At 36.4% G+C, this 26,810-nt stretch overlaps 1 protein-coding gene across 1 annotated transcript in view; it reads right to left on the bottom strand.

Annotated features, from left to right (window-relative positions):
* The window catches only part of SUGCT (succinyl-CoA:glutarate-CoA transferase), a 1,120,941-nt gene that overhangs the window by 129,429 nt on the left and 964,702 nt on the right, over nucleotides 1-26,810 (bottom strand). Inside the window, 1 exon segment of the mRNA XM_053662950.1 lies at nucleotides 9,038-9,045. Coding sequence (XP_053518925.1) covers nucleotides 9,038-9,045 — 8 coding nt within the window.

Genomic DNA, 26,810 nt, shown 5'->3' on the forward strand with positions numbered 1-26,810 from the left:
CATTTCATCTAGGGTGTTGTTTAATGCCACAATATCTTTGTTGATAATTTGTTTGGAAGATCTGACCATTTTTGATGGTGGGGTGTTCAAATCCCCTACTATAATTGTGTTGCTGTCAATGTCTTTCTGAAGTCCTCTCAGATTTTCTTGATATATTTGGGTGCCCCTATGTTTGGTGCATATATGTTTACAATGTTAATGTCTTCTTGGTGGATTCTTCCCTTGAGTAAAATGAAGTCACCTCCTGGGTCTCTCTTTATAGCCTTTTTTTTGAAGTCTATTTTGTCTGATATGAGAATTGCTACCCCAGCTTTTTTTTCTTGTCCGTTTGCTTGGAAAACTTGTTTCCAGCCTTTCACTTTTAGTCTGTGATAGTCTTTTGTCCTGAGGTGGGTCTCTTGTAGGCAGCATATGTGTGGGTCATGCTTTCTTACCCATTGAGCTGTTCTGTGTCTTTTGATTGGAGCATTTAATCCATTCACGTTTAAGGTTATTATTGATAGGTACTTATTCATTGCCATTTTTGTACCTGTGTTCCTCTCTGTCTCCTTATTTTCCTTCCTTCCCTTAAAGCAGTCCTTTTAGTATTTCTTGTAGAGCTGGTTTGGTGGAGGCATATTCTTTTAGACTTCTTTTGTCTTGGAAGCTCTTTATTTGGCCATCTATCTTGATTGAGAGCTTTGCTGGGTAAAGTAGCCTTGGTTGTAGGCCTCTGGTTCTCATTACTTGGAATATTTCTTGCCATTCTCTTCTTGCTTGAAGTGTTTCCATTGAGTAGTCAGTAGCTAACTCTATTGAGGCTCCCTTGTATGTTATTTCTTTTTTTCTCCCTTGCTGCCTTTAAGATTCTTTCTTTGTCTTGGAATTTTGCCATTTTGATGATGATGTGTCTTGAAGTGGGCCTCCTTGGGTTCCTCTTGATTGGGACTCTCTGTGATTCCTGGATTTGTGAGACTTTTTCTCTTATCAAATTAGGGAAATTTTCTCTCATTACTCGTTCAAATATGTTTTCTATCCCTTGTTTTTCTTCTTCTTCTTCTGGTATTCCTATTATTCGGATATTATTATGTTTCATATTATCTTGCATTTCTCTTCATCCCTCTTCATTCTTTCTGAGCCTCTTTTCATTATCTTGCTCTTTCTGTGAGATGCTTTCTACCTTGTCCTCCAACTCACTAATCCTATCCTCCGCATCATCTATCCTACTTTGGAAACTTTCTACTGTGTTCTTCAATTCGGAAATTGTATTCTTCATTTCCTCTTGTCTCTTGCTGATGGTTTCCATTTCCTTTTTCATGTTGCTGTAGTTTGCAGAGAGATCATTGTAGTTCCCCTGTAGTTTCTGGTAGTTCACTGTGAGCTCTTTGAACTTCGTAACAACCAGTGCTTTGAATTCACTATCTTATAGTTGATCAGCCTCTATTTCATCTAACATTCTTTCTGAAGTTTCTGCTTTTTCTTTCATTTGGGGATTGTTTCTTTGTCTTCCCATTTTTTGAGACTCTTCTTGTTAGTCTCTGCTTCTAAAATTGATTTGTTCTGAAACCCTGGTTTTATGGTGTAAACTTCTGTGGTATGATCCTTGTGAAGTTCAGTGGTGCAGACTCCTTGAAGTTTCTTGATGTTCTTCGTCTCCACCTATACTGACTCCAGTCCTTGCGCTGGTCCCTGTGTTGTTCGCCTACCACTGCTGAATGTCCCGGCTATAGTAGCTGCCTCCTCAAGCACCCAGGCCCGTTACTACAGCAGCGGCACAGAGGCTGGGAATGTCCTGGCTCCCGTATCTGGCTCTCTCTGCCACCCAGTGCTGTCACAGGGGTTTGGAGTGTCCCGGCTCCCATACCTGACTCCACGGAGTCTAGTCCTGTTTCTATGGCAGTGGCACAGAGGCTTAGAATGTCCCAACTCCCGTACCTGATTCCCCAGTGTCCAGTCCCGTCGCTATGGCAGCGGCACTTGGGCTGAGAACCTCCCAGCTCCCGTAGCTGGCTCCTCAGGGCCCAGGCCTGTCTCTATGGTGGCGTTACAGGGGCCTTTGGTGTCCCAGCTCCTTCAACTGACCCTTCCGTTGCCCAGGCCAGTAGCTATGGCATCAGCACAAGGGCTGAGAATGTCCCCGCTCCGGTTCCTGACTCCTCTGTCTCCCAGGACCTTCACAGGGGCTTGGAGGGTCCGGCTCCCACACCTGAGTCCCCGGATCCCAGGCCTGTTGCTCTGATGGCAGCAGAGGGGCCACGTGAGACCCAGCTCCAGTAGCTGACTCTGCCGCCGTCTGGTGTTTCAGCGTCGGTCACAATCTCTGGTCTTTTAATTTTATAAATGCTGGGTAACCGATGGTTTATTGTGCTGTTTCTCTATAGATCTGCCAGGATTTTCACCCATGAGTACAGGAGCTAGCATCAACTCCATCTTACTCCGTCGCCATCTTCCCAGCATCCTCCTGATGTATAATTTTTGAAAGATTTTATTCATTTATCTTTAGAGGGGAAGGAAAAGAGAGGGAGAGAAACATCAATGTATGGTTACCTCTCATGTGTCCCCCACATGCCTGCAACCCAGGCATGTGCCCTGACTGGGAATCAAACCATGATCCTATGGTTCACAGGCCCACACTCCATCCACTGAACTATAGCAGCCAGGGCTGATTTTTTAATATACTGCTGAGTCTGATTTGCTAATATTTTGTGATGAATTTAGCATCTCTGTTCATTAAGGTTAGTCATAATTGCTTCAAAAATAAAATATATATATCTAGAAATAAATTTAACAAATGATATAAAAGACCTATACTTACAAAATTATAAGACACTGAAGAAATAAATGGAAGAATATACAAATAAGTGAAAGCATATACCATGTTCAAGTATAGGAAGAATTAACATCATTAAAATGTTCATATTATACAAACCAATCTATAGATTCTGTGCAATTCTTATGAAGACACCAATGGCGTATTTCACAGAACTAGAACAAATATTCCAAAAATTTAAATGGAACAAGAAAATACCCCGAATACCCAGAGAAATCTTGAGAAAGAAGAAAAAAGTTGGAATCATGCTACTTGAAATCAAAATATACTACAAAGTCATAGTAATCAAAACAGCATAATGGCATAAAAGCAGGCATAGATCAGAGGAACAGATTAAAGAGCCCAGAAATAAACCTATGCCTTTATAGTCAATTGATATTTGACAAGGGGCTAAAACACACAATGGGGTACAAATAGTCTATTTAATAAATAGTATTAGGAGTATTGGACAGATACATGCAAAAATAAAATTAGACCACCTTCTTACACCATACACAAAAACAAACTCAAAATAGATTAAAGATTTAAGTGTTATATTCAAAACTATAAAAATCCTAGAAGAAAATGTATGCAGTAAAATCTAGGAATTTCTTGTGGGGATATTTTCTATGATATAACTCCTCAGGCAAGGTAAACAAAAGAAAAAATAAATAAATGGGATACATCAAACTATCATCAACAAAATGAAAAGATAACCCACTGAATGGGAGAACATATTCATCTATATGTATAATAAGGGGTTAATATCCAGAATTTATAAATAACTTATAAAATTCAACATCAAAAAACCAAACAAACCAATTTTAAAATGGCGAGAAGACCTGAAGACACTTGTCCAAAAATAACATACAGATGGCTAATAGACATATGAAAAGATGCTCATTGTCACTTATCATCAGAGAAGTGCAAATTAAAACCACAGTCAGATACCACCTCACATCTGTCAGAATGGCTATCACCAATAAATCAACAAACAGTGAGTGTTGGTGAGGATATGGAGAAAAAGGTACCTTCCTGCACTGTTGGTGGGAATGCAGATTTGTGCAGCCACTGTGGAAAGCGGGATGGAGTTACCTCCAAAAATTAAAAGTAGAACTCTCTTATGACACAGAAATTCCATTTCTGGGACTTTATCAAAAGAAACTTGAAACATGAATTTGAAAGAATATATGCACATCAATGTTCACTGCAGCATTATTTACAATAGCCAAGTTATGGAAGTAACCCATGTACCCATAAGTAGAATGAATGGATAAAAAAGGTATAGTACATTTACACAATGGAATACTATTTAGCTGTAAAGATGAAGGACATCTTACCCTTTGTGATAGCATGTCCATAAAGAACATGACACTAAGTGAAATAAGCCAATGAAAGAAACACAAGTACCACATAATTCATTCATATGTGAAATCTAATGAAGAAACTGCACTAAAAAGCAAAATTGTACAGATTTACAGATAGAGAGCAGGCTAACAGCTGTCAGGAGGAACACTGGGTGGGGGCGTGTGGAGGGATTGAGCAAAAAAGAAAAAAAACTAGAGCCCTGGCTGGCGTAGCTCAGTGGATTGAGCATGGGCCTGCAAACCAGGCAATTGCGGTTCAATTTTCAGTCAGGGCACATGCCTGGGTTGCAGGCTGGTTCCTTGAAGGCCAGTTCCCAGCAGGGGATGCACGAAAGGCAACCATACATTGACATTTCTCTCCCTCTCTCCTTCCCTTCCCCTTTAAAGATAAATAAATAAAACCTTTAAAAAAACACTAAAAAAGAACTCATGAACACAGACAACTGTATGATAATTTAGGGGGGAAAAAGGTTGGAGTGATGTGGAGGAAGGTATAGAGGGGATATATGGTGCTGGATAGAGACTTGAATTGGGGTGATGAACACACAATACAGTGTACAGATGATGTGTTGTAGAATTGTACTCATGAAACCTGTATAATTTTGTTAACCAGTGGCATCCCAATAACTTCAATTTTTAAAAAAATTATCTCTGCTCAAATACCAATTCATTAAAAAAAAAACCACTTGTGAGCTCAAACATGGGAATCTTTCCCCCCTTTAAATCACAAGCATGTTATCCTCCAAAGAATAAAGGTTTTTAATCTGTAAACAACAGAAACTTGGCACAATCAGCAAGACTTGAGTGTGACCTGATGTTCATCAGGTGTAACAGGAATATGGGAACCAAGGCCAGAAACTGAGCTTCTAGGAGAGTAAGTTATCTTCTTCCCTACCCTCCCATGCATTTGGTGTGGAAAGTAGGGAAGAAGGAAGACTGAGGGAAAGTTCATGCTAGTGAGGATGGAGAAACAAGCTATAAATTGTCTTACTCCTTCAGAGAGATAAGGGGGCACTATTAATAACTATGTTGGCATAAAACACATAGATCAAGACAGTCCCAAGCAAACTGGAAATATGAACACTCTAGTTTAAAGAGCAAGGCAAAAAATACTATGCTAATTAATAATTCTCTAATAATTACTGAGTAGAAGATGGTGGAAAATATGAACAGTTAATTCATGAAAAAATTCCTTACAATACTCTGAAGAAATGGTCTCCCCATTCTAATGGACATATTCGTTATCTCAGTTAACCTCAGCCACTGTAACACATTATAATTTTTAATATAAACTCTCTTCCCTATTAGGTTATATTTTTAAAAGCAGATATCATGTCTGTTATTATATTTCCTTTCAAGTCTTATGTATTTTATTTCTCTGTTAAATAGTTAATATTATTAAAAGAATATTTTTTAAAAACTGAAGATGTACATATTGAAAATAATCATTACACTTTTATTCTACCATCTAATCTTAAATTAATCTTACTGGTATAAATTTAGCTGCTTGAGCCCTGGCTCAAGTTGATTGGAACATCATCCTATAACCAAAAGATTGTGGGTTGTGGGTTTGAATCCCAGTCAGGACACATAACTAGGTTGTGGGTTCAATCCCTAGTCAAGGCGCAGGCATGTGTGACACCCTACCCCTACCCCATCCAGGTACATTTGGGAGGCAACCAATCAATACTTCTCTCTTAGATCAATGTTTCTCTTCCTTCCTCTCTCTCTAAAAGCAATGAACAAAATGTTCTCAGGTGAGGATAAAAAATAGTTTCTTGAACTAAAAAAGTGCTTTAGGATTCTAGATTTCTCCAGATGATAATACTCACCTTTCAAGTATTGATAATTTCATATCACTGTTAAAACACATATCAGGAAAAAGACATATCAAAAAAATTACTAAAAACAAAATTATGTGTTTCTATTACTCAAAGATTTTTACTCAAATTTATTTTTACCTCTTAACTTTACAGTGTTACAATTATCTATATCATTTGGTTGCATTTATACAGACTGTGGTCCACATGCAATCTGCTCCATTTTAATGGCTTAAACTAAAATAAACTACCCTTGATTACATTTTTTGAACTATATTTACAGAGAATGGTGGGGTGGGAGTATGGAAAAAAAGCTAACTATGTCTTGCTTTGGGAAAATTCTCACTTTTTGAACTATAAGATACATATACAAAGCTACATTTGCTACATATTTTCGTAGGCGCTGTAACTAATTTCTTAGAAATTTTTACAAAATATATATTAAAAGCCAAAACACAGTACATCTTATGTTAAAATATCTGCCCAAAACTTAAAATTCCTTGAACTCTGACATGAGGAAACTTTTCTGAATTAAGCCATTCATTTATTCAATATATGTAAATTTTTATAGCTACTGTGCTAGGCAATATAGTGATAAAAACAACTTCTGCCTCAAATTACTCATGGCCCACATGAGAGACAGCCAAAGAAATAAAAACGATTCACAAAGTTAGATAGGATATTTGCAGGATGTTTAAGAGCATAATGGAGAGACAATTAATGCAGTCAGGGGTTAGGGACATCTTTCCATAACAGGAAGAACATAATTAGACTTTTAAATGATGATGTGATATATATGCATTTGTATGTGTACACTTATATATGTAAATACACATATATAAATGTAAATATATATAAATATAATACAAATATAAATATATAAATATGCCATGAATGCTATATAATGTGTAATATATTTATCACATTGTATAGTATAATATAATATAATATAATATAATATAATATAATATATTACACATAATATGAGATATTACATGTCATTATATTTTATTATGTAATATGTTATATAATGCATAATATATTATATTATATAAAATTTAATATAATGTCATATATTTATGTTTGTGTGTGATATGATATATATAAATAATATATGGATATATAATGTAAATATATATAATATAAATATATAAATGTACACATACATTTGTTAGCCCTTAATATTCCTTCTCTTATCCCACAGAAATAGGGCATCTGAGTATTTGTAGGGTCAATGCCTCCCTTGTCCCCAAGGTAAGAACTTCATGTCCCAGCCTCTTTCCAACTGAGTACTTTTTAATGTATGTGAGTAGAAGTATAATTTGATATTATTCAGAAAACTTCAAAAATAGATAGCCGAGATGTGCCCTTTGCTCCTTTATCCCTTTTTGCTCTCTTCCATTTTTCTGCCTGAAATATGATAGTGATGGTCAGAGCTATAAACACTTTCTTTTTTTAAATATATTTTATTGATTATGCCATTACAGTTCTATCTCCCCCTTCATTCCCCTCCACCCTGCACCCCCCTCCCCCACATTACCTCCCCTTTAGTTTATGACCATGTGTCTCAAGTTCTTTAGATTCTATATTTCCCATACTATTCTTGCCCCCCTATCTATTTTCTATCTACTGTCTATGCTACTTATTTTCTGTACCTTCTCCCCCCTTCTCCTCCCCCCACTCCCCTGTTGCTAACCCTCCTTGAGATCTTCATTTCTATGTTTCCACTCCTGATCTAGCTGTCCTTTTAGTTTGCTTTTGTTTTAGGCGTGGTTCTTAATAACTGTGAGTTTGCTGTCCTTTCACTGTGCATCTTTTTTATCTTCTTTTTCTTAGGTAAGTCCCTTTAACATTTCATATAATAAGGGCTTGGTGATGATGAACTCCTTGAATTTGATCTTATCTGAGAAGCACTTTATCTGTCCTTCCATTCTAAATGAAAGCTTTGCTGGATAGAGCAATCTTGGATATAGGTCTTTGGATTTTATGACTTGGAATATTTCTTTCCAGCCCCTTCTTGCCTATAAGGTCTCTTTTGAGAAATCTGCTGACTGTCTGATGGGAACTCCTTTGTAGGTGACTGTCCCCTTATCTCTTGCTGTTTCTAGGATTCTCTCCTTCATTTTAATTTTGGCTAATGTAATTATGATGTGCCTTGGTGTGTTCCTTCTTGGGTCCACCTTCTTTGGGACTCTCTGAGCTTCCTGGATTTCCTGGAAGCCTATTTCCTTTGCCAGATTGGGGAAATTCTCCTTTATTATTTGTTCAAGTAAGTTTTCCACTGGCTGCTGTTCCTCTTCCCCTTCTGGTACCCCTATAATTTGGATGTTGGAGCATTCAAAGATGTCCTGGAGGTTTCTAAGCCTCTCCTCATTTTTTTTTTGAATTCTTGTTTCTTCATTCTTTTCTGTTTGGTAATTTTTTTCCTCTTTCTGGTCCACTCCTTTGATTTGAGTCCCAGTTTCCTTTTCATTACTATTGGTTTCCTGTGCATTTCCCTTCATTTCAATTAGTTTCGCCTTCATATGTTCCTCTAATTTGTGACAAAAATCAACCAGTTCTGTGAGCATCCTGATCACCAGTGTTTTGAACTGTGCATCTGAAAGTTTGGCTATTTCTTCATTGCTTAGATTTATTGGCTCTGGGACTCTGAGTTGTTCTTGAGCCATGTTTTGATCTGTTCATGCCTGTTACGTATGAGGAAGTGTTCACCAGGGTGGGGCCACCCAAGTCGCTGGGTGGGGGCGGGTCAGAGAGAGGCCACCCAGGTCACTGGTTTGTGACACCGTGTGTGGGGTCAGGGTCAGAGAGGGACAATGGTGGTCCCCTCTGCCACTTTCTGCCACTGGGGCCAGCACAGGCTGTCTCACCACTTTACTCCTTCACTGGTTTATCTGCACTCAAATGTGTGACTGTGGTCAGCCCTCAGTGAGTCCACTGCCTTGTGCTCTCAGTGGGTGTGCCTGCTACTCCACACCTGGGATTCGCCTAAGGCTGCCGGTGTGCCTGGGTTGTGCTCCCCAGTGGGTCCGGTGGATTTTTCCTGCCCGACCCTGCTCCACTGCTGGCTCTGCCCCTCTTACTGGTTTGGTTGAAGGGTTTGTTGTTGTCAGACTTCCATGTAGTTCAGTTTTCTGTGGTTTGGCTGCATTTTTGTTGTTAAAACTTTGTTGTTTTTAAACTTGGTTGTGTGAGAAGGTGCAGTGCTTCCACCTACGCCTCCATCTTGGCAGAAGTCCAACACTTTCTTGTACTATTAACACAAAGACCATACTCTTGGGATGGCACAGCCATGAGCCAGAAGGAGCCTGATTTCTTGTGGCTGTCCCAGAGAAGAGATGAGATGCTGTATCAGTGCTGAACTGCCCACTTTCAAGTAGTCATGAAAGAAAGAATTAAACCTCTGTTGAAGCCTGTGTTTTTTCAGGTCTCTATTTTGGCTAAACATAATCCTGATACAGTTGAGTAGAAGTTATCAAGGCAAAACAGAAAATAAAAGCTACTTACTACAGAAGAAACAACATGTGCCAAATAACAGGTAAAATAGTATGGTGTTTTCAGGAAACTTGACAAGAGACCTCAGGGAGAAAATAGGTGAGAGAGCAGAAAATTTGATCAAGAGGCTTACATGTTTTGCTAAGAAGTTTGGATTTAGTTATATGTGCATAGAAGTCATTCCAACACATATGGAAGAAGGAAAAATTCCATTAGAAGGGAGCAACTACACATACAGACTCAATCCAAGAATGGACAACCAGTGTTGGAAGAGGGGAGTGAACTAGCTATATTTCCTTCATTGGTGTGCCAATTTTTGGCATTGGCTAGTTTGTTCTGAGCTCAAATAAAATTACAGACAAATTAGTGAAAGGCAAGTGCCTTAGTTTCCTATTGCTACCATAACAAATAACCTCAAAGTTAACAGCATTAAACAATCCAAATTCATTGTCTTAACAGTTCTGGAGACAGCAGTATGAAATGTGCCTCACCAGGATGAAGTTAAGATGTTTGTAAAACTTCATTCTTTTGGAGGTTGTAGAGAATTCATTTCCTTACCTTTTTCAGCTTCTAGTGGCTCCCTATATTCCTTGGCATGTGATCCTTTCCTTCATTTTAAAAGCACAGCACTCCAATTCCTGCTTCCAGCATCACTTATTCTCTGATTCTCACTCTTCTTATCTCCCTCTCATAAACTTAATGTGATTATACATTAGGCCCACCCCCAAAATACAGGGTAATCTATGGAACTTTAGATCTTTAATTAAATCACATCTTCAAAGTCCCTTTGCTATATAAGGAAACATCCACACATTCTAGGGATTAAGAGATGGGCATATTTGGAAGCTATTGTTCAGCCTGTCACATCAGGGAATTAGGTAAATTTCCAGATAATGAAGTGGAAAATTTGAATTTTGATTCTAGCTCAATCACTCACTTTAAAGGCCACTGGAACCAATTCCCCCTCTACATGTAAATATTCCATTCCTGCTAAGTGCTCACCCACTGTCTACTTTGTACTCCAAGGTTACTGTGATGCTCACTATCTTGCCGGAAAGATGAACATTCTCCACAATCCCTTCTTTTTCATTACTGCTTCACATTTAAGAAAGGTAGTTCTTATTTTAAGCCCAACTCCCTTCTTTATACCATTATTGATTAGTCTTTGATCTGTCCTAGAAAGGCATATCCTTCTCTAAGTTAACCATCATATCCAGTTCTTCTAATAAACATGCCCAGTACAGGACATGATTTCAAGGTCCTTCTGCTGCTGGTTGCTCTCTCCTTAATGCACAATTCGTTACACACACACCCCCCCCCCATCATAGCATGTCAAACTATGCTGGGCAGCAATCTGCCAGTATAGGGCAATGGCATTTGTTTGGATGCCTCATTAGGTGTTCACATAGAAAAAGGAATGGCATAAACATATTATGTGTATTATAAATGTGTCACCAACAGCATAAGTTACAATGTGGAGGCATTTGGAATATAACATGGTGGAAACAACATTATTTGAAAGTAAATGAACTGACTCTAGGGCTTGGTTTTTAAATGTTCAGCATAGTGTTTGTAGCAAATATTCTTATAAAAAGCACCATTTGGTCTTGGTAGTATTGAACATACCTGCTTCCTAGAAGTGGTGATTGAAAGATACTCTCTGGGATTTTTAAAACATAGCATTTGTTGGCATCCAGCTGTGTCAATAAACCAAACAGCTTACTGGGTGGCTTTGCCCCTGGTCCAAAAAGACCTCCCATAAAGTGGCCTAGAGAAGTTTCAACATAATTCTGGTGTTCTTAAAGATCTAGAGTCCTTGGGGCCATCAAGGAACCCAGGGAACCCCTGGAGAGTTGTGAAGGGCATAGGAAGGGCCTATATTCTTGTTGACAGGCTTCCGAGATCACTCCAGGAGGAGTTACTGCCTCTTTCACTGACTCTGTGGAAATTTCTGAGAAAAAAAGTTAAAGTAACTTGAGGCCACTGCCTCTGGACTCTCACCTGCTGAACAAAGAGGAACCCCAAGACTTGAGCCAGAAACATTCTCTAGTTGATATTCTGTTTGGCTTCCTAACCCTTGATACTTTTTCTTCACTTCCTCAGAGGCTGGGATGCTGTTGGACTATGCTCAGAAGACATAGAGCCTGCTACTCTTCACTGTGTGCCTCAGTCCAAGTTATGTGCTCAACTTTGCCCTGAAACCAAATCTTGCCTTTTGCTCAAGTTTTGAAAAGTATGTTCTGCCTCCTTCTCTGGGTCTAATTTCTGTCTTCCAAACCATTCTGGCAGCCTTGTTCTTCTATCATATGGGAAAGTGATTCCACTTTACTCTTGCTTTTTTTTTTATGCCAGAACATGAGATCTGCTCCTAAATACCAGTCTTGAGGTGTTGCTAAGCAGAAAAATTTACCTGAGTTTCACTGCATACTGTTTGCTAAGACTTTGTGATATTCCTTGAACCTATGATCTCTGTGTGTTTTGACAACTGTTTGTCAAGGCACCCTGCCATGTCTTGGTAAATATGATACCAGGTGCGCCAGTTATTGTGCCCTAGCTGATGGGTTGACAGTCTTTCCATTGTCCATAGGTAGGTTATCCTCTTCCATCTTTCTGACCCATGCCAGTGTGTCTGTCCAGTTCCACACTGGTTCCATTCTGCTAGGATGACAGGCCCTACCTCTCTCCTCTGTAGTTTGATATAAGACCCAGGGACCCATTAGAGATCCTTTGGACTAATAAAAATTTGAAAAATTCCCCATTACATAGGTTTTGGAGTGCCAAGGCTTAGAAATACCATACAACTTACTTTTATATTGCATGATTTACATTCTATAGTATACCTTTTGTGTATGGAAGTATATAAGAAGGATTTTTTAAGTATAGAAATTAAGATTACAAAATCCTATGAAATGTCCACCAATGTTATTAAAAAGGCAAAAATTTGGAGGTTAATTACTACTAGTCTATTTGTTTTCAGTCTTGAGGTTTAGGTAAATTTTTCTCTTTCTTTGCAAAATACAAACTTAAAGGTCTCATGTCACTGGAACATTTTAAAAAGCATCTAATAAATAAGCCAGACAACACTAGCAAATATGACTTATGCTAGATGTAGATATATTGCTGTTATATAATCATTATTATTAAAATAAGGTCTCTTTAAGTATAAACTCCAGTTTTCAGCCTATAGTACTACCTACAATCCATCACTTCCATCCAACATCACTAAATCTCTCATGGCATGAAGTAGATGTCATATGCATAACATTAGCAAAAACTGACATTTATTTAACACTTAAAATATTTGACATGATGTTTTAATATGTGTCATACAAACACATATATACTTCAAATTGCACCTAAAGGCCAGATAGATAAAATTTGGCTGCTTACATTGAAATTACATGTATCTGATAAAGTCTAAAACTGACTGATTTTCAAATTATCCAGTACTTCCAAATATTTACCCAACATATTGCAAGGAAAATATTTATTTCAAAGGTTTTAAACAGTTATTGATTGATTGATTGATTACATTTTTGTGGGGGGGTAATACAACACTTTTTTTATTAATTTCAGGCATTCTACCTAGTGATAAGACATTGATAAACCTTATACAGTGATACCCATCTGGCACCATGTATAGTTATTACAATACTGTTGGTTATATTCCCTATGCTTTACCTTATATCCCCCTATTTTGTAACTACTAATTAGTGCTTCTTTTTTTTCTATTTTATGCACTCTTAAAATTTTTTAAATAATGCCAATAAAAATTAGTGTGCTTTGGCTAACCCACTAGTAAATATTTATATTAACTTCCTTTAAATGAAGCACTTAAATATTTATCTAAATATAAATATGGAATGCAAACTCTCTAACTCATTACTGAACAGTAGCTGAATTTCTTCTCATGTTTTGTTCATGATATAGAACTGTTTTTTGTTTTGTTTTGATTAATGTTTTGTTTTGTATTAGTTTTGGGGATACAGCATAGTGTTTTGCCCAATGCTTTATATGCTTTATAAAGTATTCCCCCCAATAATTCCAGTATACCAATTAGTACTTCTTAGTCCCATCATCTTTTTTCACCCAGTTCCCCAGCACCCCTCTCCTCTTGCAGCCAAGAGTCTGTTCTCTGTCTATGAGTCTTTTCTATTTCGTTCGTCAATGTATTTTTTTCTTTGGATTCCACATGTAAGTAATACCATATCAAAGGCTTAATTCTCAGTAACATATTGAGATTTACATTTTTTATTAGAAAACAAAAATAAATTGGCATTGGAATTTGCAGGAATTTAAATTTGAGGAAGAAGAAAACCAACAGGTATAACACTCACATATAAAGTGTAAGGTTGAATTTCATTGCAACACCAGGACTGACACCAGTATGTGTGTATAGATGTTATGTATTGCTCTCTCTGTACTTTTTGGAGAGTCATGGTTTTTAGCCATATTATACTGGAATGCAAAAATAAAAATTATAGCAGATTCCCATTGCATTTAAATAGAAGAGCAGCAAAATAAATGTTTTCCTTTTCCCACTTTACACAAAAGCTTAAGTGTTGACATTTCTTTTCGGATATGTGAAGTATTTAATAAAAGTAAAGAACAGTCCAAAGAAAATACTTGAGTGAAAACTTAGAGGGTGACGCTTGATATTCAAGAAAAGCACAGGAATAGGCATGCTGTCAAATGATTTCCCTGCATATAAAAGAAGGCGCACTGGTTGACTAAGTAAAAGATTAAGACCATTTCAAATCCTCAAATACGAGTATTCCCACTATTTTCTTCACTCATGAATTCTACTTTTCCTCATTTATTTGCCTTCTTTTAGCCTTCTTTAATATTACCTCCTATGCCCTTTTAAATAAACTCCAAGGAAACAAATGATAAAAAGGACTCAAATTTGCTTTCTATATTAGTTTTAAAAATTCTGATCCTAAAGAGTTAATATTTCTTTTGACTCAATACTCAAATAGATGACATGAAGGCCTAAAAGATAGTTGCTTATTTTTTATTTAAGAGGAAGCATTATTTTTATTTTATTTTTAAAAAGGCATGCCTCCAAAAGCATTTGTATCAGACCTTGGATTGCCGTCGAGGAGTTGGAGGTGATGACTGAATGCAAAAAGTCCAAGAAGCATCTGCAAGTTTATTATTATTTAATTTTGGTTTTTTGTTTTGTTTTTTTTGGTTCGTTTTTTGTTACATATTTATTTTTATTACTTTATTGTTGTTCAATTACAGTTGTATGCATTTTCTCCCCACCCCTCCCCCTCACCCCATCCAAACCCCTCTCCCTTCCTTGCTTCCTCCCTTCCCCTTGGTTTTGTCCATTTGTCCTTTATTTTCTGAAAAGCCCTTCTCCCCACTGACCCCTCCCCCCTTACCTCTGGCTATTGTTAGATTGTTCTTAGAATTCATTTCTATGGAAAACATCTTGGTATTTAACCAGAATGGCAGCATTTGGTTTGGAGTTCCTATAGTTTTAATTTAATTTAAGGCAAAATGTGTTTAAATGACAGCTCTTTTTTTCTTTTTTCTTTTGGTCTTACTGGAAAGTTTCACAATTAAAGATGTAGAAAAACTGTCTGTAATTCACAGCAAATTAAGGGAAGGCAACTAATGAAACTGTTGTAATTAAAATGCCAAATATGGAGTAAGCTCTCACTTATAATTTCTGAGGACTTAAGGACCTTGTCGGTATACCCAGGCAAAGGAGACTGAGGAACAGGATGGTGTCATTTTGACCATAACTGGAGCTACCGTAAACACAAAGAACCTCTAAATAGGAATAATAGAGAAAGATGAGCCTTCAGCACCACCAGGAAGTTCTTTCCCACAAGATCATGCTGCTCCAAGCTGTGGCGGGCTTTGGAGAGCTGAGTGTGAATCTCAGCTGTAATCTTGCTCATGTCTAGGAAACTGATGGCCTATCTTGGACACCGGGCAGGAGAGAAAGGAAATAGGACTGGGGTTACTTAGTTCTGAACTAAGCAGTTCAGAACAGTAAAACTGTTCCAATCAAATTTCATTTAAAAAATGTAATCTTCAGATAATATTTTTGATTTTAGAGTTGACTCCACTCTACTCTCTTAAATGATTCCAGAATTGTTTAAATATACTTATTTTTCAACTTTCCTTTCACATTTGTTTTTTCCATTAGTCCTGATACAGCATTTATATTTTTTTAAGAAAAGAAGAAACCATTATAAAGGTAGCCAACAAGGTGATATATATCATCTCTGCTAAGGTCCTGCTATGTAACTGAATTCCTTACATTTGAAATGCACTCCATGAATGTAAAATTCATAAGCATCAGCACTGATGGCTAAAAAAGGCGAATGAGGTAACGGTAACACTGATGGGCTGTTTATGTCAAATGTCCTATAAATTAGTATGTGAAATTAATTTTTTCATTCTACATTCTCTCCATTCAAGGAAAACACTTTCTTCAGTGGGAAGTTCAGGTAAGGTATTTAACAGGGAATGATTAGAATTTGAATTGTCACTTCCACGTTTATGACTTGAGAACCTCTTACTGAAATAAAAAGTGTGCCAAACCACATATTTCCTAATTTTCCTGTAAAACTCATGAGTTTGGGGTGATACTTGTGGGAACTTTTTTTTTTAAATCTTTTGATCATATCTACTGGAATTATCTCCCCCTGCTGTATGTATGCTGTAGGGCAGTTGGGAAAGGGGGCTTTACCCAGGCCTGCTATTGTAACAGCTGGTAGCTTTGGCATTTTCATATAAACATGCAAGCCAAAGAGGAATTTTTCCTTTATGATTGGCCTCATTTCCCCCTTCCTGGGACATTCCACAATGTCACCAACAATGAAGTGCTCAGAAAGGAAGAATCATTTCCATTTATGTGAAAATAGGTCTGAACTCCATAAGGCAAGGGAAGACATACCAAAAAGCTTCAAAGACCACAAAGAGAAGTTATAATCAAATCTGGATGCTGTTTTTGAGATCTGACAGAGCTCCTCCATATACAAGCTCTGAATGCCCAGAGACCCAGAGCCAACTGCCCTTTCTTCTAGTTTTGCCAAGTTCATTCCATGCACAACCCTGAGCAAGCTGTTTGCTTAAGCCACGCTATGGTTTTATTTAGGATAATTGTACATAACACTCTTAGTAACCACCTATTCTCAAACACAGGCAAACCATTTAACTCTCATGAGTGCTTCATATTCGGTTAAAGTTGGTAAAATTCATGATCAAAAATGCCTTCAGGAGGCAGCATAGCATCAAAATAAAAGAGCATGGATTTTTGAGTAACAGAATTGAATGCAAATTCTGACGGCAACTTACTGGTTGTGTGAATTTGGTCAGCTCATCTAATTTTGCTAATACTTAGTTTGCTCATCTGTAAAATGGGGATACCAGTGTCTCCCTCAGAATGTCAAGTAATGATGATACTACATATGTGATGTACCTAATGCATAATAAGAATACTCACTAAGGTTTAGCTAGTTTTAGCAAGTGCTCCCTATAGCAACTGTCCTTATTATGCTTTACATTACAAGGTGTATCCTCACACACAGTGTAACATAATACATGGATTTTCTATGTTTCTTAATACCATGCATATCACTATAATTCAAATTAAGGGAAACATATCCAGAGGCTTGAAGCAACCTCAGGTATTGTCACTGGCTCACAATACCCCACAGCAAATTAAATTTTTTCTTTATTCTTTAATTTCTGTTAAGAAACATGATAATGTATGCATCCTTTTAAATAAAAAAATACTTAGTTTAAAATAGTTTAAGGAAGAAAAGTATCATCCTGAATATTTATTCAAATAACTAAACTAATTTCTCTTGCAATGTAAATAATGTTTCCCTAGTAGGTTTCAATTCCAGTTTTCCTTTTGGTGCTTAGAGGCTGTTTTTCCTTATTTGCCACATTAGGCAATTAATTGGGTATTTATAGGCAGCTATCACATGCTTCACTGTCCTTATTACTCAGTCATACATCTTAAATTCTCCACCACATCTTACTACTTAAATCCTACCCTTTAAACACTTCATCATCTTTGTCACATTTTAAAAATGTCTTTTCACTTAATCAACTCCATTTTCTAAGCTAGAGTATGAACAATTGTGCAGAATTCTCCTAATGCAGCTTTACTGGGGGTCAATAAGAAAAAGTGTTCATCTCAAGTGATTTCTTCAAGTGAGGATAGATTTTGCTTCTAGTGCAAGAGCATCACCGTGTGAGCTATTCTTGATTTGCACTTTGGTATTGCCCTCCATCCATTTCCATTACTGATGACTTTCATTGTGAAATGAGACTCTCTGGCAGGGCCTGAACCAACTTGGAGTGAAAGTGCCCTCACCACCACTCTGACCTCCCAGCCATCCAGACACCACCAGGGCAGGGCTCCTGGCTGACCTTCTCCTGCCCAGTGCTTATATGTGTTTGATATCCATAGAAGAAGAAAAAAGTCTAATACTCCTCAGGACCCTTTGTCCCTTGACCTAAGAAACAAGAAAAAATGTCAACCCTTAGAGAATGGTCAGTTTTCTTATTTGTTTTTCTTCCCTTTGTTAGTGTAACTAACCAATTTATCCAGGAAATGACCATTACAACTTGTCACATGCAGCTTGAGAGTACACATGTTCCCAGTGGAATGCCCCACAAAGTGCTTTCCCATGGGATCTTAATAAGAGTTCTGGGGCAGGGGCAAAGGGCTCCACTGTCAAATAACAAGAAAACATAGTATTCAGTAACTTCTTAGAGATACAAACCTATCTCAGAATGTGAATCATTCTAAGAAATGTCATAAGTAAGAAAATTTATTGAACTTTGTTTAATATAGGTTTCCCAAATTTGTCTGACAATAGGTTCACTTATTGGTAGGACAAATATTAAGGCTACAAGAAATGGCAGATTATATTTTGGAAGCATTGCACTATATCTTAGTCTTTCTCTAATTTCTCCTAAACAACCTGTTACAGTCTCATATGTATTCACTGAATTACTATTTTCACCTGCATGATGTTTCAGAGAACAATGCTGGTTTTGAGGGATGCTTCCACACTGCATGGTCTCCACTGACTTCATGTACAACATAGTTATCCAAGAGCTCTTAGTTGGAAGATGGTTAAATGGACTGGTTTTGCCTAACACACATCTGGCACTGCCAGTCCCAGGGGTTCCCTGTGCCCATTGCATTTCATTTAATTGGTCACTATCAAATGCCCCTTAGTCTGAGCTCCTTATCAGGCAACACTTGGCACAAAATAGATACCAGATAATTTTTAAACAACAGAGTGATTTGTTTAACTGTATGACTTAGAGAAATATGAAAGACTATTCAATTTTTAATGTTTGAAAAATAACAATGTGGCTAGTTTTTCCACAAGAGTTGTTGCTACTACAGATACTGTAAATACTGTTAAGAGTTTATTAATTATGTACAATGTGCTTTCACTTACTCCTATGTGCTAAGGACTTGGGACATATCATTATTTAATTATTATAAGTCACAGTGAGATTAAGTGTTTGATTTTCCTACTGAAGATAAGACAGATGTCACTGAGACAGCTTAGAGAGGCTGTGTATTATTTCCAATTATAAACTACAGAGCCAGGTCTTGCACTCAAGTCTTGCTTACTGAGCCTATCTGTGCTCCACTCTTCCATACTCAAGTCTTGCTGACTGAGCCTATCTGTGCTCCACTCTTCCATACTCAGGTCTTGCTGACTGAGCCTATCTGTGCTCCACTCTTCCATACTCAAGTCTTGCTGACTCAGCCTATCTGTGCTCAACTCTTCCATGTTTTGTGTCTATACCACACATATGTACCACGTGTATACAGGGGAAACAACATAGAACTTAGCTACTTTATGTTTAGTAATCATATTTTTATTACAGTAAAATATATACAGCATAAAATTTATCATTTTAACCTTTTTTAAGTGTATAGTTCAGTGGCATTAAGTACATTCACATTGTTGCATGACCATCACCATCAGCCTCTCCAGAACCTTTTCATCTTCCCCAACTGGAATTCTGTACCTATTAAACACTAAGTCCCCATTCCCACCTCCCCTCAGTCCCTGAAAACCACCTTTTTATATTCTGTCTCAATGAATTTGACTACTTAGTTGACTCATATAAGTAGAATCATATAGAATATTCACTAATTAGTCTTTAAATTATTGTTTTGCCATAATATCAACCACTCGACTTTCTTATACCAACACAGCATTGTTTCCAGTTTAATTAATGTTTCTCAAAGAAAATCTGGCTCTAACTTTCTAACAAAACTAGCCCCCAGTGAACAAGAGGAAATTTGCCTACACGGCACCCAGGCCAAAGGTAGATCATTGGATGGATGGAAAATCTAGGAAAGTCAGGGTGGCAGCTTAACATTTTTAGTCTTTTGATGACTAAAATTTGCATATATATCCCCAAAATTTCATTTTTCCCCTTCAAAGTGCTTTTCTATTAATGTGTGAAAAGAGTACAACTTGAAGAAAATGTAATCTGCATGTTTTTTTTACACTCATATGCTCTTGAGAATATCAAAATGGCCTAACAATGTATTTTCCAATGGTATTTTTTTCTTTGAATACAACAGACTTTGGGAAAACAAACAAACAAACCTCAATTCCCAAAGGAAGTAGGCTCAATCTAAGTTCAAATTCTTGAAATTTAAACATTATTTAAATAAATTTCCAAGGTAATCTTTAAATGAAACATTTAAAATACATTAAGTAGCCTTTAAATTAGAGACTAAAGTTTTAAGGTTAAAAATGTAAGAGTTGGTTTAACTTTCCTTTTTGGCTCAACTTCAGGAGACAGTACGAAATATGGAATAGAAGATTTCAGGGATATCCAAAACTGGGTTTGGTTTTGCAACACTGAACAAGCGTCAATTTCCTCATCTGTAAATTGGACATAATAATGTATGGTTTACTGAATTGTCCTGGAGATTAAACAAATATGTATATAAAGGGCTTATATACATACCTTATGCAGAGAAGTACTCAAAAGATGTTTGCTTACATTCCCTCACTACAAGTTTGAATATTCCATGGCAAAGATGCATTCAAATCTATTCACAAAATATATTTACATACAGTACAGTAAATTGCATGTTTTCTTTAAATTGAAAAAACAAAAGTATTGGTCCCATTAGATCAAGAATACAAAGCTCTTAAGGGTGAAGTGAGTTACTTAAGGTCATACACCAATTTGAAGACCCAATACAAAGAAAACAAGTTGTCTTTGAGGAGTTTATAGGAGGTAAACTGTATTGAGGATATTCTTTAAATCTGTATGGGGTAGTATATTTCTCTTGCTTTTTTTTTTGTGGCTGCAGAATCCTGTTGGTACTTTTATTTCACCACATACTGTCTTCCAATTCCCAAAATTATTGTAGTAATTTTTTCATTTAATTAAAATAAGGTTTTTGCTTAATTGTTTGAAAAGCATGTGGCTTCTTATAATAATGTGAAATAGAGGGTCATAATAACACTTTTAACAGGCACAGGGTTTCAAGTAAGTTAGACTAATAGGTCATCCACTCCAAGACTCACGCAGTTGCTGTGACTTAGATGGTGTTCTGATGAAGGACAAGGTCCTTCACTCCTTCCCCTCTATTGAAATCTTAATCTCACTCAAAGAATGAGCCCACAGACACATAGACTGCTAATGTCATACCAGAAAAAGATATGATGACATGGGGATATTGTTCTATGAAAGCTGATACAGAACTAACACACACAAGATAGGACTTGCTTCTCTTCAGGAGAAAATCAGTGAGCCCCACAGACTAGCTCAGTGCCAAATAAATGCTTAAGGTTTGGAGGCAATATGGCAAACAAAATATTGCACATTACCCATTGATTTTGTTTTGATATCTGCAGGTTCTAACTTAACACTTTAGCTACCATTTCTCCACCTCCTCTAATACTTAATATTTTAACAAAACACTATGTGCCTATAAACCCTTTAAATAAATTAAACCATAAGCTCTTTAAATAAAAAGATGGTTCACTGCATTGATATCTTTCTGGCTAAACCTCCTGAATAGGAATATATCTTGATATCTTAAGGATGCATATTTAAAAAAATTTTCCTATAGGATTCAGCCTAATTGTCATCTCTCCATGAACCAAATAAATCCCTACCTGCTATTGCTGGAGGAAAGCAAAGCCATTTCTATCTCAGAGGGAAATAAAATGACCCCTTCTCCAGCCATAAATAAATCCAGCAATGAAATAAAAAAACACACTGTAGGTTGAAACCCACTTGGTGACAAAGATAACGTTACTCTTTGATCATTCAAGTTAATGCCATAACTTGGAAGTCCAAAGGGAAAGGTAATTTAATTTACTATATTTAGCTATTACATGGTATCAGATTTTACTTCTCCAGCCAACCTACTTGCCTAATTACATTTATTTAAATTATTCTCTAAAGGTCCATCATAAAACCAGCACTTAAGTTTGATCCAGAAAAAGAACTTTGGGTACCCAACGAAAGTTAGCTGCAGCAACACAAGAACTGAAGAATTAATCCCAGAAAATTTCTGATCCACCTTCTAAGACAAAATAACAACAACAAAAATGCTTTACTATCATTGAAGCTTCCACTCTTCCCATGGCTTTTCATTTTTGTTTTTATCTTGATCTTGTTTTGATTTCTAAATTTCATTCATTCAGATGATTTCAAATGCAACTCCCGCCTCAAGGATCATTCAGTATATTAATATTTGAGAAAATACTCCAAACAATGTATAAGTCCAATTAAATATTCACCCAGAAAAAAAAATTTGTTAGTTTAAATGTCACTTCATAATAGTGAAAAATTATTCTCTGACCCAGAATTTTATTGATAACTTAGGACTAATTTGCAACAAGGTTTTCTTGTCTATTAGCTAGATTTACTTATCCTAGCAAATAGATTGATGAGGACATGTTGAAGAGGAGCAACTAAGTTCTTGGCCATGTTCCCAGTCCCAACTAATAGGAATATGAATTCCCTGAGCATGAAAGCCTGGGTCTAACAAAATGTGTCTTACCCGTGGTACAGATAAGAATAGTTATCAGCGACAGTAACTTGGCTGTTAGGACTTTCCTGTACTTGAAGGACAGACATTCCTGGGGATGTGATTCACTGATGTACCTCCTGATTCCGCCAAGATCTCTGAGGGAAGCGAAGTCATTGTGCTATTTATTTCTCACTGGGAGGCAACAGTGTGTAAAATCCCACCTGACTGTTATAGAACTTCCAGAGAAGGCTGCAGGCACTCAATGCCAAATCATCTGAGAATATAATGATTTATTTAACTCTCAGTACATTGCCTTGGGTTAAGTGTTTAATAAAGATAAAAATAATTGAGGCTATGGCTAGTCTATATGAAAATTCACTTTCCTGCCAGCTTCCTCTCATTCTGTTGACAGACTATGGAACCTTCCTTTCATCTCTTTCCTCTTTTTCACAGTTTAGCTTGCTCCCTGAAGGAGTATGCTCTTTCTAGAAGACAGACTATGCACTACACACAACATGAAAACTTTACACTCTTCCTGTTGTCATTTGAAAGATTTTTTTTCTACCTGGAAGAAATAAGCTATCCTACCATTTAGTCTCAGATTACTTTTACTTAGAATTCCTCCTTAGAACTCTATATTTAAACTATATGGAGGAATATAAACTGAAACTTTGGTTCCTCTTAATTTTTTCCCCAATGAGATTTGTGACAGCTTTCCCTGTTATTGCTATCCATTATAGAAATGTAAGTGCACTTTGAGGCTATGTGATTTCAGAAACACTACCAAACTTTCTATCTAAAAGGAAGAAAAAAAAGGTAAAAGTAACAAGGCAAGGTGAAGTCTCATGTAGCCTAGAAGAGAAAGATTCATAACTAGGCAAGAGACTAGGTAGTCACTTCATTTGCATACTTTGGTTTGTTTCCAAACTGAAGAAGCAAAATAAATCTCTTGTCAGATAGCTTCCCCATATAGCCAATCTATTCATTATATGTGTGTATATGAATTGCTTAAAATGATCATAAATTGTCTTTCTAAGTATTTTTCATCTAAAGGTTTTTTTTTTTAATTTTAATCATCCAGAAAATATCTATTAAGTACTTAGTTGGTATAGAAGGTATTGGTTAGATTTAAAATGACAGCATCTTTCTCCCCAGGAGCTTACAAAAGAAGTGTGTTTTAGATCATCATTTATATAAAGTTGCAAAACATTCAGAAATAAAATACATCATATAATCAAATAATGAACTTTTAACTTCCTGAAAATACAAACACCAATAATCTAATACCTTGGTTGGAGATGCATTAATTCATAGTGGTGACTGTTCCCACATCCAACATCCACTAGCTAAGAACTGTTGCAGGTTTCAAATATGAACATTAAAATCCTAATGAAAAGTTTTATTTAGAAGAACTTGGTGCTGCTTTCTGAAAAACACAGAGCAGACCAGAAGGCCAGGATAATTCAATTCAAAATCATTTTCTGTGCATAGAAGACTGCTACCCTTTCACAGGGCTGACACACTCAAGTACTACAGTGCTTCCCAGAAATGCTGCTGGAATCAAATATCTACAATTCAAATGCAGGAAGGAATCTGAAAAAAGAATGTGGGGAAGAACCACCTAACAGCAAATGTATTTCAGTGATATCCCTTGAAGTTTAGAACTCAGCACCAAGGCTGTTTTGGCCCTTATGCAGTACATGGAAAGACAGCATGTTCCACTCTGGCTAAAAACCGAGGTCAGCAGTCTTTCAAGAAGAAAATGCAAATGGTGAATGGTTCAGTGGAAATTGGCAGTCCTTTGTAATGTAATAACTAATGTTAAGGTATTTTCAGTAAAGTCACAGATAAGGTGATATTTATATAATGGCCAATCTTTTGCTGAAGAAATGTTATGTCATGAGCTCTAATGTAACTTTTCATTTCAGCAATTAACAGACAAATTTTTATTAATTTCATTTTAAAGTGTAGGACACTATGAGCTTTACAAAAATCTTTAACCCACTTAGAGGCTTTTTAGAAATATCCCTAAACTCAATCAATGAGAACATCTGCCCAATTAGGTTTGAAGTTCTTACCCAAACCCTTCTTCCAAGTCTCACCTTTGCCCCTAGATAATAAGGATCTCAGAGCCCTCAGCATAGATTTCCTTTTAAAAATAAATTAAAATTTTTTTAATTTGATCATTAGTTGTATTTTAGATCTCATTCTTCTGGCCTCTGGCTGCCTCTCCAGGGTAACTCTAAGTCTACTCCTCCCCCCTTTCTCCCTTTGAGCCCTTTCTCATCTCCTCTAGACACTAGCACTCTGGCTCCTCATTGCTCCTTTAGCCCACACCAGTTTGGCTCAGCTGACAAGTGGTCATTGTTCACTTGTCTGTTTACAGTTCACCTCTCAGGAAAACTTTCCTGATTCTACACACTAGCTTAAGTCTCCCTGGTTTGTACTCTCAGAGCATCCTGCTGTAGACTCCAGTTTTCCATTAAAACACTAATACCACTTTTCTGTATTTGCTGAATGTTGCCTTCCCTGGCAAACTGTAATGTCCTTGAGGGACTGGGCCTGTTCTGGGTACAACTCTGTCACCACATACTACTATAGCATATGGAAGACAATAGGGTTAGTGAATTTAGTTGTGTAGGGGTGTGGATTTGCATGTGAGTGAGTGTGTGTTTGATTTGGCACTTGATCAGGTTGCATTAGTTAATTGTGAGCAAATTAGTACATTGTGCCCAGGGTGCTTACATTTCTGTTACTAAGCTAATGATGAGCAAAAAACTAAGAACTACTTCCACCATTGGGGATTCTTAAAATGCAAGAACCTTTAACCCTAGCAAAGAAAAGAATGATACCTTTTCTCATTTATACCCCCATTAATAATAAATTTGTATTAGTTTCTCTCTATGTTTAACTGTAAAACAGGCTATAAAGCTCAAATGAGAGAGTAGTTTCACAAACAATATATGAAATAAAGAATAGAATTAGCATAACTATAACTCATACTTAGAGATAATTTATCAGTATTAATTATATCACATGTTTTCACTATGTTGTATATATAAGCAAATGAAATTTATTTTTTAATTATTTATTGTATAGTGGAGGGAGAAAATAATATAAAAAGTATGTTGGAATAGATATTAATTAATAAAGGAGATAATTTAGACCATAATACTTGTACTTTATTTAATATTGGTAATAATTGCAAATATTATAATACTGTACTAAATGCTTACAATAATGATTTAAGTAGCCAACAAGAATATTGAAGAGGCAAATAATTTCCTATTCCTGTTCAAAGTATATTAAACATTGGTTGACCAATATCTTTAAGTATCGATCAATTAGGAGTACACAGGAGCTCTAATCTGAAAATGTGAAGGACTTCTATGGATTTTATTGCACTCTTCAAGAGACAGGTAGTACTACATAACTACTAAGAAAAATGCTTCAGGCAAATTAGTACAATGTATCAAAAATTCAGTACAGGTTCACTAATAACAGAAAATATAAATAAGTAATTTGAAGTAACATTAATGGGATTTTTACTATAAATGTGAAGATGTGAATATATGTGTACATCTATACAACTATATTTAATGAATTCAAAAATGTGTCTTCACTGGCTAACTAAAAACTAGTATAGCATAAAATCACTTTTCACTACCCATCCTCTCTGTTTTGGCAGATTCACTTCACTGAGGTTTTGTGGGAGAGTCTGAGTTATTTCTACAACATTCATGAATTCTCCAAAGGGAAAATTACTTACAAAGAAAGGCAAATCTATCACAGGTAAATAAATCAATGAAGAGGGCAACACACAGGAAAATTTTGAATTATTAAATTCTCTTTGTATTTAATATCTCTTATTCTTTCTAAGTGGCATCTTACTGGGATACACTGAATTAAAGGAAACAATAGCAACTTCTTATCTGACATCTATAAGCAGAATTGTCTCTCCATTTTCATGGGGAGTCTAGATAGGCTGCTTTGGAGAGACACTCAGATACTAATTCCAAAAATAACTTAAACACATCCATTTCATTCCAAACCTGAGACTTCCTATATTGATAATTTTATAGAAATGATATAAGGTAAGTCAATAAGATAGACATTTCAAAGAGGGGGTAGGATCAAGGGTGGGAAGTAAGGATTGCTGGGTAAGATTGGGGATTAGATACAACTGTACTTGAACAACAATAAAAAACGTTTAAAAAAGCTCTTAAGCTCTAAAGAAATTAAAGCAACAAAAATAAAATTTCCCAAAGAGAAGTAAGAATAAAAAAGACTACAGATTTGATCATTTTACTGTGGTAAACTGA

This window comes from Artibeus jamaicensis, unplaced genomic scaffold (assembly GCF_021234435.1).
Source record: "Artibeus jamaicensis isolate MK-2021 breed Jamaican fruit bat unplaced genomic scaffold, CSHL_Jam_final contig_311, whole genome shotgun sequence".
Lineage (NCBI taxonomy): Eukaryota > Metazoa > Chordata > Mammalia > Chiroptera > Phyllostomidae > Artibeus > Artibeus jamaicensis.